The following is a 22,420-nucleotide window of genomic DNA, read 5'->3' as shown; positions in this document are numbered from 1 at the left end:
AAGAGAAACTTTTATGAATCTACAGTTGTATTAGTCCTGGTTCTAAATTAGGAAGCAAACTCTTACTCCCCACTGAGCACGGTAAGATCACTCAAAGTCGAGAGAAGTTATAGCAACAATCCAGACTGCCCCCCAGACAGAGTCTTTGTTGTTTTATCTGAAAGAAAAACTTTTATAACTCTGCAGTTGTACAAGTCCTGGTTATAAATTAGGAAGCTAGCTCATAGTTCCCATTGAGCATGGTAAGATCCCTAAAAGTCAATATAAGGCAAGATAAGATATGACAACAATCCTGACTGCACCCCAGACAGAATCTATGTTGTGTTTTCTGAAAGAAAAACTATTATGAATCTACAGTTGTATTAGTCCTGGTTATAAATTAGGAAGCAAACTCTTACTTCCCACTGAGCATGGTAAGATCCCTCATACTCGAGATAAGTAATGGCAACAATCCAGACTGCCCCCCAGACAGAGTCTATGTTGTGTTTTCTGCAAGAGATACTTTCTGCATGTATCTACAGTTTTATAAGTCCTAGTTCTAAGTTAGTAAGCTAACTCTTGGTCCCCACTGAACATGGTAAGATCCCTCAAAGTCGAGATAAGTCGAAATAAGTTATGACAACAATCCTGACTGCACCCAAGACACTGTCTTTGTTGTGTTTCCTGAAAGAAAAAATTTTATAAATCTACAGTTTTATAAGTCCTGGTTCTAAATTAGGAAGCTAACTCTTAGTCCCCACTGAGCATGGTAAGATCCCTCAAAGTCGAGATAAGTCAAGATAAGTTATGACAACACTCCTGACTGCACCCCAGACAGAGTCTATAGTGTGTTTTCTGCAGGACAAAATTTTATGTATCTACAGTTGTATAAGTCCTGGTTCTAAATTAGGAAGCTAATTTTTAGTTCCCACCGAGCATGGTAAGATCCCTAAAAGTCGAGATAAGTTATGACAACAATCATGACTGCACCCCAGACAGAGTCTATGTTGTGTTTTCTGCAAGAGAAACTTTTGAATATAAAGTGTTAGAAGTCCTGGTTATAAATTATGTAGCTAACACTTAGTTCCCACTGAGCATGGTAAGATCCCTCAAAGTCGAGATAAGTCGAGATAAGTTATGAAAAAAATCCAGACTACACCGCAGACAGAGTCTATGTTGTGTTTTCTGCAAGAGAAACTTTTATGAATCTACAGTTGTACAAGTCCTGGTTCTAAATTAGGAAGCTAACTCTGTTCATGAGCATGGTAGATCTCAAATCAAGTCATGAAACATGCACCCCAGACAGAGTCTATGTTGTGTTTTCTGCAAGAGAAACTTTTATGAATCTACAGTTGTATAAGTCCTGGTTCTAAATTAGGAAGCTAACTCTTAGTTCCCACTGAGCATGGTAAGATCCCTGAAAGTGGAGATAAGTCGAGATAAGTTATGACAACAATCCTGAATGCACCCCAGACAGAGTCTATGTTGTGTTTTCTGAGAGAGAAACTTTTATGAATCTACAGTTGTAGGAGTCCTGGTTCTATATTAGGAAGCTAACTCTTAGTTCACACTGAGCATGGTAAGATCACTCAAAGTCGAGATAAGTCAAGATAAGTTATGACAACAATACTGACTGCACCCCAGACAGAGTATATGTTTTGTTTCCTGCAAGATAAACTATTATGTATCTACAGTTTTATAAGTACAGGTTATCACTTAGGAAACTAACTCTTGGTTTCCACTGAGCATGGTAAGATCCCTCAAAGTCGAGATAAGGAAAGATGAGTTATGACAACAATCCTGACTGCACCCCAGACAGAGTCTATGTTGTGTTTTATTAAAGAAAAACTTTTATGAATATAAATTTGTATAATTCCTGGTTATAAATTAGGAAGCTAACTCATAGTTCCCACTGATCATGTTAATATCACTAAAATTCGAGATTAGTTATGACAACAATCCTGACTGCACCCCAGACAGAGTCTATGTTGTGTTTTCTGAGAGAGAAACTTTTCTGATTCTACAGTTGTAGGAGTCCTGGTTCTAAATTAGGAAGCTAACTCTTAGTTCCCACTGAGCATGGTAAGATCCCTCAAAGTCGAGATAAGTCAAAATAAGTTATGACAACAATCCTGACTGTACCCCAGACAGTGTCTATGTTGTGTTTTCTAATGGAGAAACTGTTATGAATCTACAGTTGTAGAAGTCCTGGTTATAAATTAGGAAGCTAACTCTTAGTTCCCACTGAGCATGGTAAGATCCCTCAAAGTCAAGATAAGGCAAGATAAGTTATGACAACAATCCTGACTGCACCACAGACAGAGTCTATGTTGTGATTTCTGAAAGAGAAACTTTTATGAATCTACAGTTTTATAAGTCCTGGTTCTAAATTAGGAAGCTAACTCTTAGTTCCCACTGATCATGGTAAGATCCCTCAAAGTCGAGATTTTGTCGAGATTTTCAATCTGAGCATGGTAAGATCCCTCAAAATCAAGATAAGTCACTACAAACAATCCTGACTGCACCCCAGACAGAGTCTATGTTGTGCTTTCTGAAAGAGAAACTTTTATGAATCTGTAGTTGTACAAAACCTGGTTCTAAATTAGTAAGCCATCTGTTATTTCCCACTGAGCATTTTAAGATCCCTCATTCTCGAGATAAGTTTATAGAAGTTATGACAACAATCCTGACTGCACCCCAGACAGAGTCTATGTTGTATTATCTGCAAGAAAAAATTTTATGAATCTAGTTGTATAATTCCTGGTTCTAAATTAGTAAGCTAAATCTTAGTTCACACTGAGCATGGTAAGATCCCTCAAAGTCGAGATAAGTTATGACAACATTCCTGACTGCACCCCAGACAAAGTCTATGTTGCATTATCTGCAAGAAAAAATTTTATGAATCTACAGTTGTATAAGTCCTGGTTCTAAATTAGGAAGCTATTTTTTAGTTCATACTGAGCATGGTAAGATCCCTCAAAGTCGAGATAAGTCGAGATAAGTTATGACAACAATCATGATGCACCCCAGACAGAGTCTATGTTGTGTTTTCTGAAAGAGAAAATTTTATAAATCTACAGTTGTATAAGTCCTGGTTCTAAATTAGGAAGCTAACTCTTACCACTGAGCATGGTAAGATCCCTCAAAGTCGAGATAAGTTATGATAACAATCCTGACTGCACCACAGACAGAGTCTATGTTGTGTTTTCTGAAAGAGAAACTTTTATGAATCTACAGTTGTATAAGTCCTGGTTCTAAATTAGGAAGCTAACTCTTAGTTCCCACTGAGCATGGTAAGATCCCTCAAAGTCGAGATAAGTCGAGATAAGTTATGAAAAAAAATCCTGACTACACCGCAGACAGAGTCTATATTGCGTTTTCTGCAAGAGAAACTTTTATGAATCTACAGTTGTATAAGTCCTGGTTCTAAATTAGGAAGCTAACTCTTACTTCGCACTGAGCATGGTAAGATCCCTCAAAGTCGAGATAAGTTATGAAAAAAATATAAACAGATACACAGTCTAAGTGGTGTTTTATTAAAGAGAAAATTTTATGAATCTACAGTTGTATTAGTCCTGGTTCTAAATTAGTAAGCTAACTCTTAGTTCCCACTGAGCATGGTAAGATCCCTCAAAGTGGGGATAAGTTATGAGAACAATCCTGACTGCACCCCAGACAGAGTCTATGGTGTGTTTTCTGCAAGAGAAACTGTTATGAATCTACAGTTGTATAAGTCATGGTTCTAAATTAGGAAGCTAACTCTTAGTTCCCACTTAGCATGGTAAGATCCCTCAAAGTCGAGATACGTCGAGATAAGTTAAGACGACAATCCTGACTGCACCCCAGACAGAGTCTTTGTTGTGTTTTCTGAGAGAAAAACTTTTATAAATCTACATGTGTATAAGTCCTGGTTCTAAATTAGGAAGCTAACCCTTAGGTCACACTGATCCTGTTAAGATCACTAAAAGTCGAGATAAGTTAAGACTACAAACCAGACTGAACGCCAGACATAGAATCTGTTGTGTTTTCTGAGAGAGAAACTTTTATGAATCTACAGTTGTATGAGTCCTGTTATAAATTAGGAAGCTAACTCTTAGTTCCCACTGAGCATGGTAAGATCCCTCAAAGTCGAGATAAGTCAAGATAAGTTATGACAACAATCCTGACTTTACCCCAGACAGAGTCTATGTTGTGTTTTCTGCGAGAGAAACTTTTATAAATCTACAGTTGTATAAGTCCTGGTTATAAATTAGGAAGCTAACTCTTAGTTTCCATTGAGCATGGTAAGATCACTCAAAGTCAAGATAAGGCGAGATAAGTGATGACACCAATCCTGACTGCACCCCAGACAGAGTCTATGTTGTGTTTTCTGCAAGAGAAATTTTAATGAATCTACAGATGTATAAGTCCTGGTTCTAAATTAGGAAGCCAACTCTTAGTTCCAACTGAGCTTGTTAAGATCACTAAAACTCGATATAATTTAAGGGAGCAATCCTGACTGCACCAAAGACATAGACGATCCTGTTTTTTCTTAAAGATATTGTATTCTGCATCAAAATAACTATTAAGTCATATTATAAATATGTTCTTTATCTGGTACATGGACTCAACTTTGCATTTAAATATCAACATCCATCGGGAGAATACTAAGGAGAATAAAACAAAGACCATCACAACATGACTATGCTTCAATATCAACGATAAATACTTTTATGAATCTGAAGTTGTCTAAATCCTGGTTCTAAATGAGGAAGCAAACTCTTTTTTCACACTGAGAATGGTTAGATCCCTCAAACTCGATATAAGTCTATATAAGTTATGAAAAAAATCATGACTGCACCCCAGATAGATTCTATTTTGTGTTTTCTGAAAGAGAAACTTATATTAATATACAGTGTTCGTAGTCCTGGTTCTAGATTAGGAAGCTAACTCTTAGTTCCCACTGAGCATGGTAAGATCCCTCAAAGTCGAGATAAGTCGAGATAAGTTATAACAACAATCCTGACTGCACCCCAGACAGATTCTATGTTGTTTTCTGAAAGAAAAACTTTTATAAATCTAAAGTTGTATAAGTCCTGGTTATAAATTAGGAAGCTAACTCTTAGTTCCGACTGAGCATGGTAAGATCACTCAAAGTCGAGATAAGTTATGACAACAAACCTGACTGCACCCCAGACAGAGTCTCTGTTGTGTTTTCTGAGAGAGAAACTTTTATGAATCTACAGTTGTATGAGTCCTGGTTATAAATTAGGAAGCTAACTCTTAGTTCCCACTGAGCATGGTAAGATCCCTCAAAGTCGAGATAAGTCAAGATAAGTTATGACAACAATCCTGACTGCACCCCAGACAGTGTCTATGTTGTGTTTTCTGAAGGATAAACTTTTATAAATCTACAGTTGTAGAAGTCCTGGTTATAAATTAGGAATCTAACTCTAAGTTTCCATTGAGCATGGTAAGATCCCTCAAAGTCAAGATAAGTCTAGATAAGTTATGACAACAATCCTGATGCACCCCAGACAGAGTCTAGGTTGTGTTTTCTGCAAGAGAAACTTTTATGAATCTACATTTGTATAAGTCCTTGTTCTATATTAGTAATCCAACTCTTAGTTCCAACTGAGCATGTTAAGATCCCTCAACCTCGAGATAAGTCACGAGAACAATCCTGACAGCACCCCAGACAGATACTATGTTGTGTTTTCTGAAGGAGAATCTTTTATGTATCTACAGATGTCTACGTCATGGGTATAAATTAGTCATCTAATTGTTAGAATAAACCGAGCATGGTAAGATCCCTAAAAGTCGAGATAAGTTATGACAACAATCCTGACTGCCCTCCAGACAGAGTCTATGTAGTGTTTTCTGAAAGAGAAAATTTTATTAATCTACAGTTGTATAAGTCCTTGGTCTAAATTAGGAAGCAAACTCTTAGTTCCGACTGAGCCTGGTAATATCACTAATAGTCAATAGAATTTAAGAAAACAATAAAGACTGCACCACAGACATATTCTTTGTTGTTTTTTCTGCAAAAAAATCTTTTATGAATCTGCAGTTGTAGAAGTCCTGGGGCTAAATTATGATGCAAACTCTTAGTTCCCAATGAGCATGGTAAGATCCCTCAAAGTCGATATAAGTCGATATAATTTATGACAACAATCCTGACTGCACCCCAGACAGAGTCTATGTTGTGTTTTCTGAAAGAGAAACTTTAATGAATCTACAGTTTTATAAGTCCTGGTTCTAAATTAGGAAGCTAACTCTTAGTTCCCACTGAGCATGGTAAGATCCCTCAAAGTCGATATAAGTCGAGATAAGTTATAACAACAATCCTGACTGCACCCCAGACAGATTTTATGTTGTTTTCTGCAAGAAAAATTTTTATGAATCTAAAGTTGTATAAGTACTGGTTCTAAATTAGGAAGCTAACTCTTACTTCCCACTGAGCATGGTAAGATCCCTCAAAGTCGAGATAAGTTATGGCAACAATCCTGACTACACCCCAGACAGAGTCTATGTTGTGTTTTCTGAAAGAGAAACTTTTATGAATCTACAGTTGTATAAGTCCTGGTTCTAAATTAGGAAGCATACTCTTAGTTCAAACTGATCATGGTAAGATCCCTCAAAGTCGAGATAATTTATGAGAACAATCCAGACTGCACCCCAGACAGAGTCTATGTTGTGTTTTCTGCAAGAGAAACTTTTATGAATCTACAGTTGTATAAATCCTGGTTCTAAATTAGCAAGCTGACTCTTAGTTCCCACTGAGCATGGTAAGATTCCATCAAACCCCTTTTCTAAGACATTCTCCTCCATGAAAAGATAATTCTTCCTCCCCCATTAAGGTAGAATCGGTCCCTGACTTCAACAATGCAGCAATTGAAAATACAGTTTTCAGTTCAAATGCAATAAAAGGAAATGGGTGAATAACACACAGGAATTTAACAACTATCTATATTGATTAAATTTCAAAATGTAAGGTCAAGGTAAGTACTACTTAAAGTCAAGGTAAGCACTACTTAAAAGTTATCGTAAAGAGTGGAGGGTTGAGGAAGACGTCATAAATTTATAATAGCTTCAAAATATAATCAATCAACAGCAAAAACCAGCAGTAGAAGCAACCATACAAAGGGCAACTAATTGCCTTACATTGTGGGGAAGCCAAAAACAATAAACAAATAAGAGTAAATTGATATTATGATAACAAAGCAAAGAAGAATCGATAACCAATACTTTTAAAAACACTGCGTCTGGATTTGATAAGATTAACTAAAAGCAGCAGGGAAATTTCCTATATTGTTCAAGGCAAGCTGTTAAGCTTGATTGATCAACGTTTATTTTTATTATTTTTGTCTGTTTGTCCATGTCAGGGCTACTTTCCATTCACTGCTTGCCTAGCCTTACTTTTCTTGTACAGTCTTTGCTTTTCTAGTTTTATGGGTTTGATTTTCATTTTTGACTTTTTTATGCAAGTTGAAGAGTTATCTTCCTATTTTCGTCACACCCAACAATTAAGAGTTCATCTTTCCACTGGGGAATATTATTCTAGTTACTATGTGGCACTGTATTGACTTTAGTAAATTCATTGAATGATTTAATGTTTCTGTGAAGGGATCATTTTAATCTGTGAAGGGTATTTTGGATTGTCGAATTAAATACAATAAAACAAGGGAGTTGAATGTCGTCCAATCAAAGGTTCCATGCCATTCTACCAACTTCAACTTTAAGAATCAAGGCTTAAGGAGACTTTCTCAACCAGGTTTTTCTCTGAGAATCCACCTCGGTTGGACCCGATCATCCTGCAGTAGGAAGCAGGGAGCAATACTTTACCCCAAAAGCCTTCTTTTTTTAGTTCAATCATATCTCTATACATTTCCTGGACAATAACAGTCACAAAATATCACCTTCACTTTATGCAGGGACTACTAGAAGTCAATTGGTGACATTGAAAAGGATCCAAAATAAGACTATTAGGGCGAACGGTAGCCCCCCTCCCCCAAAGACAACCTGCTACCTTTGAAGACAAGGTTTGGTCGGGCATCAATTATTGTCATGTAGAAGCACATCTATTCCTTTGTTATGTTTAGTCTCCCACTCTCACAAGCCAAAGAGCCTTTGTGGGGGTCTAAAGTTCTGTACTTTTTTCTGTATTTCTTTTAAATAAATTGATTGATTGATTGATCTTTTTGGAGGACTTTCACTCCTTATACCACCATTTGTAAAGGCGACCCAATGAAAATGTAGAAACACAGCTTATTCAGATTAGCTAAAGAAGGATGCATATGGGAAAAAGCACTTGAGAAAGCCTTTTTCGGCGTTGCACGTCGGTCTGTAATTGTCTTACTGAAGGGTTTATTCCATAAAGGCCAACAGTTGGTTCTTTCAAGGAAAGGTTCTAAAATTGCATAAAAGCCAGTAATTTTACTGGGTAAAACACAAACGACACAGTGGGCCTTTTATGATGCGCCTGGCAAGACGAAACACATAATGAAAGAAGCTGAAAGAACGACAACAAATTAATAATATTAGAATACATAGAGCAACAAGATTACCAATACTTTTCAAGAAAATATTAAAAAATCAAAATTCAAAATCATCTTACTCGACCCAGAAATCATCGTCAGTATAGGCTTCTCATGCGAGTGGTCAATGTTGTATGGTGTTTCCCCAGCTTTATTTGGCTTATAGAGTAGCTTTGAGTTCTTGATGTCTTTAAGGATGAGTTCTGCAATTGGTCGATTTCGAACTCGCATAGCAATATGAAGCGCAGTATCTCCATGATGATCTGTTGCACTAACTTTTGCCCTTTTCTCAAGGAGAATTTGGACAGAATCAACATTACGAGCCTTTACAGCACACAGCAGAGGTGTATCCCCATCCTGTAAAAATTATATGCAAGTTAATTTTCAAATACATTACCTAGGCCCTAAAACCAAAACAAATATAAAATTAAGGGTACTTGTCTGTTAACCGGAACACACTCAAGAATTACACTGTCTAAGATCTGACAAAAACCGGTTTGCCTCTCTGGAATCGGTCATAATTTGCTTATATTGAGTGAGAAAATTACGATGTGGGTATATTTTAATTAAATATTTAATATTGAGGTGGCTAGGGGTTAGTTTAAGTATTTGATACAATATGTTCTTCACGTCTTGCTTCCGATAATTATTTGTCGTAGTTTCCAGAATTTAGTTTCTAAAATATTATATTATCCTCAAGTTTTGATATATTTCTATAGGATTAACCTAACTTCACTTCTTGGATTTTTTCCATTTAACAAACACGTACCAAATTAAGTACTATCTCCAAACATGTTCTAACCACTATACATAAATATTTTTAACTTCAAGTTCCCTATCTGTTTTCTTTTTTAATTCAATATTTCAGCTCAAAATGACGAAATATATGTAAAATAATATAATTGAAAGTTATATTCAGTTATATTACGTGTAAGATCAAATAATGAAAAACTTTACAAGTAAAAATTCTTTTAAAACTTCTTTATTTCATGCCTTTTGGCTTCTATTATTAGGCTCCATTGTAATACGAGCTGAGATCTATCTAAAGAAATGTTCTACTACTGTTGTGGTCCATTTTCGCAAAGGTCGAATAAAACGAAACGACAAGTCAAATAAAGCTTAGTGGGAGATGGTGACAAGCTGACGTGATACTAATCCTTTACCCTCAAACTAGACATCCAAAGTAAAAAGGACACAAACAAGCTCAGCAAAAGTAAAAGCGAAAATATCACAAAGTGAAAATGCCACAATGTAGGCTCTATTTTGTAATGAATTCATACCTGCAAAGACCATCCCATAAAATAATTTTTTTAGAAGTCAAATCACTTCAATAGCAACTGCACATATTTTTTTTTTTTTCTCTGGGTCCGCTGAGGGTTCAAAAATCGATAAACAAAATCTTTGTTAGGCCTTTTTTTCTCAAATGGAAGGAAGGTCCAATAAACCAATATTGGTGACGTTCCACCTTGTCAACCTTCCCCCTTTTAGGTACATGGGTATGAGGGTTGATTGTTTGTTTTTTTATCTATAATTTTTTTTATTATCTAATTCGCCTACTTTGTTTGTCCATACATAGCCTACTTTAGTTAATTATGCAAGATCATCAGAAGCTTACAAAACTGAAACAAGAAAAGAATGTTTTTCAAAAGAACAACAAAAAAATGTAGGAAAGCTCTTGTCAAAAAGTCAAATAAAAAAATTCTGTTTCGTAAAAAAGAATCACGGGGGAAAACCCACTTTTTTCGCAGAAAAGGAACAGTAACTCATATTATTATTTGATCTTCTGAGTAAACTTTTTGAATTATAAACTGATTGATGGAATCAAATGCTGGGTATATATAAACAAAAAAGTAAAAGAAAAACTTACGTCTGACACAATCTCCAAACTGGGGCTAACATTCAAAAGTAATTTCAGAATTGCTACGTGATTCCTAGCAATTGCCCAATGAACTGCTGTTTTCCCATTTTTGCCCAAGGCATCCACATCAGCATGCTTCTTCAGTAGCTTCTCAACAATCTGTCTGTGTCCACTTTTAACAGCATGAATAAGTATAGTATCATTATACCGATCATGGCAATTGACAGTAGCACCAGCATCTAGAAGCAGCTGGCATATTTCAATATATCCCTTTTTGCATGCTATGGTAAGGGGAGTGTGCCCATCAGCATCCATTACTGACAGATTAGGTTTCTTCTCCAGTATCTTTTTCACGACACTTCGATAGTTTCCTTCAACAGAGACCAGCAGTGGTGTCCAAGACTTCATTCCAACAACTTCTATTTTTGCTCCAAATTTGAGCAGGAGTTCAACAATTTCAAGATTCCCTTTTCGTGCTGCCCAGATAAGTGGAGTGTTGCCATGCTAAAATAAAGCAGGGGAATATAAAAACTGTTCAGGGGAATAAGAAAACTGTTAAGGGGAATAAAAAAACTGTCTTTTCACTATTGAGTGCAAAAACTAAGAATTGAAAACGCTGTAACATATCTGTGTAAATAAAATGCTCTGCACTGTAAGAGGCAACGAGACGTGTTGCGACAAGATGGATAGCAAAATATAACACATCAAATTTCCACAAAATAATACCAATGTCCTTCTGGTTATTTAACCGGTAAAAGCCTTTACAATTTTGTACACAAAAAAAATTTTAAAAACCATATTTCACACATCAACAAAAGATTCTGATCTTAAAATTTTGCAATCTCTTTTCATCGTGCATTCTCAAAGTCAAAATGTAAGGAGTGTGTCCCAGTTCCCAAGATGTAGCTTTTCTGGGTGAACGAAACCAAACAAACTGGCAAAATACTAACCTTACTACATCCAATAAAAATATGTAAAAACCTTTTTGTTACTTCCAATAGCATACCTTTAAACACTGTCTTTAAATAGTTCATTTAAATTTTTGTTTCAAGTGAAAATATTTAATTTATTTAACTTTAACTTTTTTCCCTTTTCTGAGTTCTTTATTTGAGAAATTGTTCCTAGTAATTTAGTTTGCATAAACGATCCTTTCGAAACTCTTATAATCCCTGACAACAAATACTTTAATACAAATGTATTTGTCAAAATAGTGCTCAAGAAAAGAACATAGAGCTCATCATTGTTGCTCACAGATTCTCTCGGAAAAACAGCCAATAGAAAAAGAATACTGAACTAAGTGGTGAAACTTATCTCAATGTTTGTGCCACACAGTCGCTATAGGTTCCTTGTTTTTTAGGCTAAACATCGTAATTTTAATCCAACACCGTTGTCCAATGCCAAAACACTGCGAGCAACAGTCTTGATTTCCGAAAATTTTGGACTCGCACTATTTCTCGTGAAATCTTCTTTTATCATTTTTGTAAAAAAAAAAAAAATATTGTCTCTTGAATTCTAATTCTTTTGTTATATTAGCACTTAAAAAATCATTTTCAATTTTAATATTTTTGTTTTTACTATAATTATAAAATTTACTGTAGAGACTTGAGTTTTGAATGAACTGTAGCTTCTTTAATCTACAGCTATTAGAGTTTTTGGTTACAACTTTAAATTCCCAGTGTTATTGCTTGGTACCATTAATTTGTTGGGAGGAAGCAATGATTGCGGACTCTCACTGAGTCTCACTGGGTTTCAGTATCGCTGTGAGTTCCAAAGCAGTAGTGCATTAAGCTTCATCAGATCTCTCTAAAAAATTCAGCGCGAATAAAATTGGGGATACACCTTAAAAAGAGCTCTTTAATTATATGTATCTTCAAGAACAAAGTAAAAAAAAAAGAGAGACAAGTCGTCTTGATGTTTTTTTGCATACCTTGTCAGGCCTATTCGGATTAGCTTTAGATTCCAACAACATTTTTGCAATTTCCAAATATCCTCTTCCACATGCCCATATTAAAGGTTGAGCATTATGATGTCCACTGCAGTTTACGTCGGCTCCTCTCTCAATCAGGCATCGTGCAACATCAGTCTTCCCTTTATAAGACGCCCACATCAAAGCAGTCCATCCAACCTAGAAATTAGAATACCTGTTTAAAGAGTTCGGTTGTCTTTTTTTAATCTATTTCTAACAGTTCATAGAATTAGATAGATTTTGTCAAAGAAGGGAAGCATTTATTTTCTGGAAGCAGGGTGTATTTGTTCTTTCAGATACACCACAACGATTAACCTTAGGTAATAAGAATTTCTAATCTGTTTAACCTCTTCCTTTCTTCAAGGCTGATTGAAGGCATTTCGTGTCTATATACAGGAGAACTATGAGCAGTGGAAGCTGTTTTCCGACAAATTTCGGTAGTTGCTAAGATTATTCTTTAGAAATTCCCAGCAGGATATTTTTGCACGGTGACAAACGGCTAATTCGGGTGTACCGCGTTATTACGTTCTATGCACTGCATGTGTGTATTTACGCGCAAAGGAATTCCTGGACTTAATTATTTGGGATTACAATCATACTTAGAACTTGGATTTGTAATCTAATTTTGTTTATTAAGCCTTTGGCATTATATAATGTCCGTTCCACTGTTTATAGTTTAATATGATGCATGTTTTCGCTGCTTTTGTGTTATCATCGCTGCAACCCAGTAAAAAGCAAACCATGGCCCATAGTGACCCAAAATTTAAAGATAAGGTTTAAAAAACCTTTCCAGTGATTAAAAAAATTGTCATTTGTAGCTGATTCAGGAATGGTATCTATTATTTCGATCAATTTTAATAGTAAAATAATATTTTGAAAAAATTATAGGAATACTGAAAAATAGGCTGATACCCCTCAAAAATGGTGTCGGATCGAAACAAAAGATACACAAATGACATAGCCATCGTCAAAAACCTTGCACAGGACACTTACATCCCCCACTTTGAACAACAAGGAAAACCGCTGTTTTGCATGAACAGCATTGATCTGCCCTCTTTTTTCTGATTTTCAGAACGCCGAAGGCGGGGCACTGAAAATCATAGAGAGCTGTTTAAGGGCTAATTTAAAAGCTAAATTTTATATTTATTCTTTTCACAAATAATCAGTACGGGATTACCCTATGAGCTACTATAGGTGGTAAACAAGGGGCCCCAAAGCTTGAGAACCTATTCATAGACTGAATATTCGTTGCTGTTAAAAAAAAAAGAAAAAATCAGTAAAATATTGAAACGCGTGATTGTAAGAAACTAAGTTCAATTAATTTAAATGAATGCAATTTCAGGGGGCGCAGGAGGCCATGCACGCATCGAATGTTATAAGTCTTGCAAAAATTAGTTTCTAACTTTTAAATTGTAGTTATTAAACACTGCAATACCTTTTACTAGCTGCACGATCTCCCATGTAAACTAATTTAACTGAGCTTTAATCAAAGCGTTAAAGAGAAATTGCTCCTTAATTCCCTTTTCAGTAATCAGCCATTATGTATAGTACTGTCCACCGTGGTTGCGGCGATAGCTGCAACCCAGTAAATAACGATCCCCGACCCTTTGTAACCAAAAAAAAAATCATTTTCAAATAAATTTTTAAATGTGAAAAAATCACCATCTGACAACTATTCAGGAATGATAACTATTATCCGTAATTTTGTAGACGCAATGAGGAGAAAACGGTGGGAGGTAAACTAACTCCATTTATAAAATCTTTGCAAAAGTCCTTGTATTTCATCTTACCAATCGAGCAGTGCTCACGCCAAACCCGTTTATTGACGTTTAAGTGTTGGCTTGGATGCAGTTACTGGTACAATGATGCTCCCAAGAAGAGAATATGCCGAACCTCGGTCTAAAAGGACAAATCTCTAAAACTACTTATACATTGGCAACACTAAAAATTGAATAGTTTTATTTAAAATATAGCAAAATTATCGATGATTTCGTAAAAACCAAAGCATTCCGGGAGGATGGGCGGGGCTGATGTATGGTTCCAAAAGTAAAACTAAACAAAAGAAAATAACAAAGAAGTGAATATACCGAATCTTTGTACTCAATATCTGCAGAAGCTTCAAGTAAATCAATGCAAATCTGTGCATAGCCCTCTCTGGCAGCAACAATCAAAGGGGTAGCACCATCCTAAATAAAAAACAAATATGTACTCGAGTAACCAAAAAGAGTTGAAAAACTTCCATTTAAAAAATAACATTTAATGATAGCACACGTTTCTTGACTATAATACCTCAAATACAGTCTGAGCATGTGAATAAAACAGTAACGTTTCCAATGCAAGCAAATGTTTCTCCAGTCAATATATATGATCAAATGATAAATAAAATGCAAATTTTCTCGATAGCAAACAAAAAGCCATTCCACCTCACATCAAACAGGACATGTCTGTTGACTATCTCCGATTTTCTCAAACCTCATAGTCAGGAATGATTTACTAATAGGCCAAGCAGTCCGTTTGACTAGAGGCCAATGATTTTATCACGAAGAAGTGTACTAACTACATAAGGCAGGAAGCTGTTTTACCTGAAAAAAAAATAACAACAACAAAAAGTCTTTGTTAACATTACTGGCCGTGGGAAAAAAAAAATTACGAATAATCACAAAATCTAACCGCAGGCAAAGATGTATAAAATGTCCTAGTCTCTTAATTTGCATTAATACTAAGCTATATACCACAACATTCATAGGACACAATTTTTCTTTAAAAAAAACGGCAGCTGTTTCGTGAGCAGAACTTCGACATTTGCTTGAACTTAAGCAATTAATATTTTAATTTCGAGTGCTTTTTTCTGTGGTTCAATTATTATGGTTGACGACAATAATCAATTAGGATTCGCGACTTCGTTTTTAATCAGTTAAAAATTACAAACCACGAAGTGATCATTAGAAGACGAAGTTCAAGCAAATACGTATGTTTTGAGTTGCTAAAAAGATACGTTAGTGCACCAGTGACAGAGGCAAGCAACCTACTTATACCCTACAAATATGCCTGTTTTAAGTAAAATAATTAATTTGCCGTTGTGTTAAAGAATTATTAAAAATTCGTAAGAACATACGTTTTTGCATATAGTGCTGACTATCTTATTGATGTGCTAGCACTAAGGTTCTGTGCAAAAAAAAAAAACACAAACTTTCTATTTCGTAAGAACTCATTACCTCGTACTGAAATAATTATTTCGTCATCACGAAAAAATAACAAATACAAAACTTTTGCACTCTTTGGCAACATTGAACTGATTCTATCACAAAAAATTACTTTTATTGGTCATAATCATAATACGGAAAGCACCGTCGGTCTACTACTTCTGTGGACTTTATGCCGAGTAAATATACAAGACTTGATGGCAGATAATCTACCATCAAAACTTTCAACCTGCCGAACGATGTCTACAGAGCTAGCTTAGCAAGACAACTGTAAGGCTACAAAGACGAAATCATAAAGATTTTGAAATTCATCTCTTCATTAATTGAACATCTTCTAACTTTGTATTTTGATTATTTAAACAGTTCGTGGTAATGAACTGTAAGTAAAGAGTAAGTTCATTGGCGTCAATTAATGGAAATTAGGGGAAGAGAAAAAAGTATTTTTGAAAATCGAGGTGGGGAGAGGGGGATTTTGTTGTCTTAGTTTCAATTTTTTTAAATTAAAATGGCAAAACAAAATTTTCAATGAAAATTATAAAATCTAGGAGAAGGGGCGGGCATGAGAATCTTGAGGAGAGGGTGGAAAATACGCCTCTCCCCAGATATTGCCGCTGATTAAATCGTGGCAATAGTAACCGAAACTCCCCCCCCCCCTTGCGTCAATGTATAGTGCGTAACTTTTCTTAAAGGCATCTCTGACATCCATCGTATTCCAAACAAAAAGATGAGACATTGGTTTAGGAATAGGGATAATGAAAAGACATATAAGTTGAAGCTACATTTTTCCAGTTGAACAACTACTACTGATCGAACTAAAAATCGGGCGTGGCAATTTAATGCCACTTGGTTAAGTGGAAAATACTAGTTACAATCGGGCGTGGCAATTTTATGCCACTTGGTTAAGTGGAAAACATTAGGGGAGGTGTGAGTTACAGAACGACCCATATATTGTCCAATACTTGATAAAGTTCTTTCTTCAAAGTCATTATCATTCTTTTCTTTGTCACTCTATTAGTTTCCAGGACTTAAGGATTAAACTACAACTGACAGATGTGGGAATGTCATACCACTTGTAGTAAGGAGAAATAATCTGGGGAAGTTTGTGGTGCAAAATGGCTTATTGTTTTATCCAATTTCTGGTAAAATAGAAGATCTAATTTATTTGAATGTTTTTGCAATGGTTTGCACGACTTAAGAAACGAATTATTTACGATACCTTTAGGTGGAAGTGATTGATTAATACAAATCTTGAGTGGCAGTTGATATGCTGGTATTTAAAACGTTAGTATATATGTGTAGATTGGTATACAGCATAGAGAGTATATTCCTTATTAATGGCTAAAAGTATATTCGTTTTTGTAACTCATTTTCTTATAGCCATTAATTGACAAATTAATATCAAGCAACAACTTACATCATCTTCAGGGTCCGGGTCATCCAGAGAAGCCAAAAGTTGCGCTATATATGGTGTTAAACCCAGTCTTACGGCAACATGTAAAGATGATAATTGACTCTAGAAAGAACGGAAAATAAGCTAGTAAAGACTTGTATTAGATCACTTTCTAAAATAATAAACTAATATAGTTATATTCATTATTTGAATATTCACTTTTATTTATGGATTATATTCAAATAATCTGTTTTCCAATTTTCTTAATATTTCACTGTCCTTAGATAAACCTTAAAAAATTATAAGAAATTTATGTCAATGAGTCACTAAGGCTCACCAGCTCTCCTATATATGAGAGCTGGTGAAAATTGACTGCATTGCACAATACAATCAAATGTTTCCAATCAATTTTTTTTACTTTTATAACTTTAATAAATTAAAAAATATTAAATTTCGATTACTAAATATCAGTATATGTATATATAACTGACAATGCACATTCATTTGTATTTTTTTCAGTAAAGTTCAAATTATGTTCTTGCCTTGGGAAGGCATAGGAGTTTTGAGCCCTACTCATGTTAAATTCTGCTCGTTTTGAGTTTGACTCGGTTATTTATTGTAATTTCTGTTGGTTTTGGGTATTACTTATTTATTGTTGCTGATTTGTGGTAGTTTCACGTTGGTAGATTATTTGATTTTATTTTTGCTCATTTTTAGTTTAATGGAGTTCTTTACTTTTCTTTGAAAACTTATTTTGTGGAGTTTTTTTAATTAATATCTGTTCGTTTTATACTGACATAGTCTTTTCAGGGAAAAAGAAAATAATACTTTAACTCTTTTCGTTTTTTTAAGACCTAATAGTTTGGTCTGCTATTTGTATGCCGGCGAAAAATTTTCAGCAATTTTTAACAACATACACCCTTTTAAAAATCTAGACACAAATAGTAGTGTTAAATTTAGTCACAAATAGTAGTGTTAAATTTAGTTTCATACCTCCTCTAGTTGACCTGAAATAGAAAACTTGATAGCATTCGCAAAAAAATCTGCTTACTTTCTTTGATGGCTTGGATACACTTACGCTATTTTGATTTGGTTAAATTTTAAGAGCAGAAGTAATCCCGAAAGCTTGAAAATTATACCCTCAATCGTTCTTGAGATACTGCTGAGATGCCTTTTTGGGAATTAGCATTACCATAGTACATTTTGATTTGATCTTAAGGCAATATTTAGTTTTTAAATATAATGGGTAAATGGGAGGGTGGGCGTTGGAGGGGTACTAGTTGTCCTCCAATCACTTTTGACTATTAAAAAGGGCATTAGCCCTTCCTATTTCAATCGAATGAGCATTTTTCGAAGTTCCTACCACAACTCTTTCGATACGAAGTGCCCTGGTCTTAAAAAAAAAAATAAAAAAAATAATACATTGTACCCATATCGATCTTTAACATAAATGTGTCAAGCCTTCCAATCACTTTCGACTATTAAAAAGTGCACACGCCCTTTCAATTTCCAATCGAATCAGCCCTTTTGAGTTTCTACGACAACACTTTCTATAAGCACCTTATATGCCCCAAGGGCAAAAATTACAACCCCTGCCCTGAGGGCTGTGAGGGGGTTGTCATCCTCAAAGACCTAATCTCCGGAACTTTGGAAATGGTGGGCGTGAGGGGGGCGTTAGTTGTTCTCCAATCACTTTCAACTATTAAAAAAGGCTCTAGCCCTTTCAATTTCCAATCGAATGAGGCCTTTTGAAGTTTCTACGACAACACTTTCTATTAAAACCTTATACGCCCTCAAGGAATAACTTAAAACCCTTGCCCTGAGGGCTGGAGGGGGGGGGGTTGTCATCCTCAAAGACATAATTTCCTGAGCTTTAAACCACCTTGAAAAAAAAGGCCATCCAAAAATTTGAGTGTAGGTGTTTTTGGATATTGTGAGCGTGGGAGGGCGATGAAGTGCCGTTTAATGTGTTTCGACTATTAAAAGGGGCACCAACCTTTTCAATTTCCAATTGAATGATCTATTTGTAAGTGTCTACGGCAACACTTTCTATAAAAACCTTATATGCCCCAGGGCATAACTTACAACCATTGCCCTGAGGGCTGTGAGCGTGTTGTCATCCTCAAAGACATAATCTCCGGGCCTTTCAAATACGTTGAACAAAATGGATATCTCAAAATTTTAAATGGATCTGTTTGGGGAAATGGTGTACTTGAGAGGAGGGGTACTTGCCCTCCAATCGCTTTTGACTATTAAAAAGGGCGCTAGTCGTACCCATTCCCAATGGACGGATTCCTTTTTGAAGTTTTTATATCAACGCTTTCTATAAGAAAAAAAAACCTTCTGTGCCCCTAAGGTATTAACTTACAACCCTTGCCCTAAGGGCTGTGGTGGGGAGTGTCATCCTCAAATACATAATTTCCGGACTTTTTAACTTTGTTGAACAAAATGGCTATCTCAAAATTTTGATTGGATATATTACAGGAAATGACGAACATGAGAGGGGGGTTATTTACCGTTCAGGAACTTTTGATTATTAAAAAGGGCACTAACCCTTTGTACTTCTAATTGAATTATCCTTTTATGAAGTTTCTATGAAAGCGCTTTTAATAATAGCCTAATATGCCCTCAGGGCATAATTTACAACCCTTGCCCCGAAGGCTGTGAGGGAGTGTCCTCCTCAAAAACATAATTTCTACCTGGAAATCAACTACTCTGAACAAAATGGCTATCTCAAAATTTTGATTGGATGTGTTTGGGGAAATGGTGGGCGTGGAGGGGGTATTAGTTGCCTTCCAATCGACTATTAAAAAGGACACAAGCCATTCCAATTTCCAATCGAATGAGCCCTTTTCCAAGTTTCTACGGCAACTCCTTTGATACGAAGTGCCCTGGTCTAAAGGAAGAAAAAATAATAATAAATAATACATTGTGGCAACATCGTTCTTAGGCAGCGCGATTGCGCTGCCTATGATTAAAAGAAACAAATTCCACCCAATTCTGGGTAAAAGGATGAGAGAAAGGAAGATTATATACCTTGAAATGATCTCAGGACCAGATTGCAACTGCTCTGCAAACTAAGGGATAGTCAGAAAAATTTTAAAGGGTAGGACAAAATCTTGAACAGCTTTTTATCTTGGATAAAATGTTTTAACTAAAATGCATCTTTTCTAAACACGGGCTATTTAAGAAACTAATCTTGAATACGATGAAGACAGTTTTAGATAAGGCTAGGTAGATTAATGACTACAATTTTAGAAAACCAATTTTTTTTTTCAATACTTAAGCCTAAACAGAAATTACCATTTTAGTATATTTAGACAGAATATCTCTCTTTTGCAAAACTTGTCTGTAATTGAATCTGTCCATGATTTAGTATGTTTGTGATTGAGAAGCTTTTACGATTCTTGTATGCAATATCAGGCAGTGTGTTTTAAGATTGGTTTCAAAACAGAAATGTGCCAAAAAATTTGTGATTAGGCTCTAATATTATATATAAGTACATTTAAAATAGCCAGCATCGTGTATGGTTGAGATGTTCAAACTATTGAGACTTGTTAAGAAAACTTGGACAAATCTAATAGTGAAAAAATCAATTTTTTAAGAAGTATAATAAACTTTTATGGTGATTTAACTATTGAAATGGTGAATAGCTATCCAGTAATTGGGCAGCTCCCACTATATACATTCAAGAAAAAATTTAAGTTCACTAGTTTGATTGCAGATCTTTTGCAAAACTTTACCGGCAAAAAAAAAACATCAGGACTGCAGTCAGCAATAAAGGGAACTAGCTCATTCATATTACTAGTTAAACTGTCAGAATTGGAATACAGTACCCTTACACGGCCCAGTGGCGGATCCAGGAGAGGAGCGAGGGGAGCGCGCACCCCCTAAAATAGTCTAAAGTAGTGTAATTTACTTAACGCAAGTTTGCGATAATTAAACTTGCTTCTAACGCAAGTTTGTCGGATCAGCCTATTTTGCGCCTCCTCCCTAAAAAAATTCCGGATCCGCCACTGACATGGCCTGATAATTTAAATGAAGAAGTTTTGAATTATTGGGTTACATCAACTGAATAACTATACAGACTGCTCACGCCTATACAACTAGAGGAACTTTCATTCTTGCTTCTGTTCCCTTGGGACATAAATATATTTTCAATGATATTAGTATTTTCAGTGGTGGAGCTACCAACACTTATATTTCTATTTACAATGTATATTTTGTCTGTTAAAGTTATATGTTATTGACAGACATCCCCACTCCTGCATTTATTGTGACAATTCTATCATTTTTAATGCAGACTCACCAGCAGGAGTTTGAGCCCTAAGTTCTGTCACAAGGGTCTTATGTTTAACATCTCTGGTTGATATGTCATTAAGAAAATCGTAATGGGTATCTACACTCATAAAAAAGGATAATCTGGTTATTACTTGGTAGGTCACTCATAGGCAGCGCGATAGCTGTGCCTAAGTAAAGGGCGATGTGGGCACAATGTATTATTATTATTTTTTTTTTTTTTTTAGACTAGGGCACATTGTATCGAAGGAGTTGTCGTAGAAACTTCGAAAAAAGCTCATTCGATTGGACACTGAAAGGGCTAGTGCCCCTTTTAATAGTCAAAAGTGATTGGAGGACAACTAACCCCTCTCCCACACCCACCATTTCCCCAAACACATCCAGCCAAATTTTGAGATAGCCATTTTGTTCAACGTAGTTGAAAGGTCCGGAAACCATGTATTTGAGGATGAAAACCCCCCTAGAGCTCTCAGGACAAGGGTTGTAAGTTATGCTCCGGAGGCATATATGGTTTAAATAGAAAGGGTGATCGCATAAACTTCGGAGGGGATAATTGGATTGCTAATCAGAAGTTTTACTGCTCTTTTTGAGATTCATAGTGATGGGAGAGTGGATACCCCCTCCCCCCCCCCCACACCACGTATTTTAGCGAAATGCATCGGATAGACATTCGAGATGGTCATTTGTTGTCGTAGAAACTTCGAAAAAGACTCATTCGATTGGAAATTGAAAGGGGTATTACCCTTTTTGATAGTAAAAAGTAATTGGAGGGCAACTAACCCTCCTCCCACGTCCACCATTTCCCTAAACACATCCAATCAAAATTTTGAGATAGCCATTTTATTCAACGTAGTTGAAAGCTCTGTAAATTAGGACTTTGAGGATGACACCCCCCCCCTAGACCCCTCAGGCCTAGGATTGCAAGTTAAGCCCTGGGGGGCATAAAGATAGATATAAAAAGGATGATCGTATAAACTTTGGAGGGCTCATTGGATTGAAAATCAGAAGTTCTAGAGCCATTTTTAAGCTAAGAGTGATCGGAGGGTGGATACCTCCCCCCCCCCCCCCACACACACAAACCTCGTATTTTCCCGATATGCATCTGATAGGAATAGTGACCTTTTTAATGGTCAAAAGTGACTGGAGGGCAACAACCCCCCCCCCCTCTCCCATGCTCGTCATTTCCCCAAACACATCCAATCAAAATTT

General features: G+C 35.8%; 1 protein-coding gene across 1 annotated transcript in view; it reads right to left on the bottom strand.

Moving 5' to 3' along the window:
• Positions 1-22,420, bottom strand: part of Arms (Ankyrin repeat-rich membrane spanning) — a 201,977-nt gene that overhangs the window by 115,995 nt on the left and 63,562 nt on the right. The window contains exons 2-6 of the mRNA XM_089091790.1: positions 16,937-17,035; positions 14,407-14,505; positions 12,281-12,478; positions 10,363-10,857; positions 8,576-8,852 (exon numbers count right to left, since the gene is read on the bottom strand). Coding sequence (XP_088947916.1) covers positions 8,576-8,852; positions 10,363-10,857; positions 12,281-12,478; positions 14,407-14,505; positions 16,937-17,035 — 1,168 coding nt within the window. The remainder of the gene's footprint in view (positions 1-8,575; positions 8,853-10,362; positions 10,858-12,280; positions 12,479-14,406; positions 14,506-16,936; positions 17,036-22,420) is intronic.

This window comes from Artemia sp. Qi Xiang Cuo, chromosome 7, assembly GCF_049724085.1.
Source record: "Artemia sp. Qi Xiang Cuo chromosome 7, ASM4972408v1, whole genome shotgun sequence".
In the NCBI taxonomy this organism is placed as follows: Eukaryota; Metazoa; Arthropoda; class Branchiopoda; order Anostraca; family Artemiidae; genus Artemia; species Artemia sp. Qi Xiang Cuo.
Note: the sequence above shows the minus strand (reverse complement) of the source record. Positions and strands in the feature narration are given on the sequence as shown.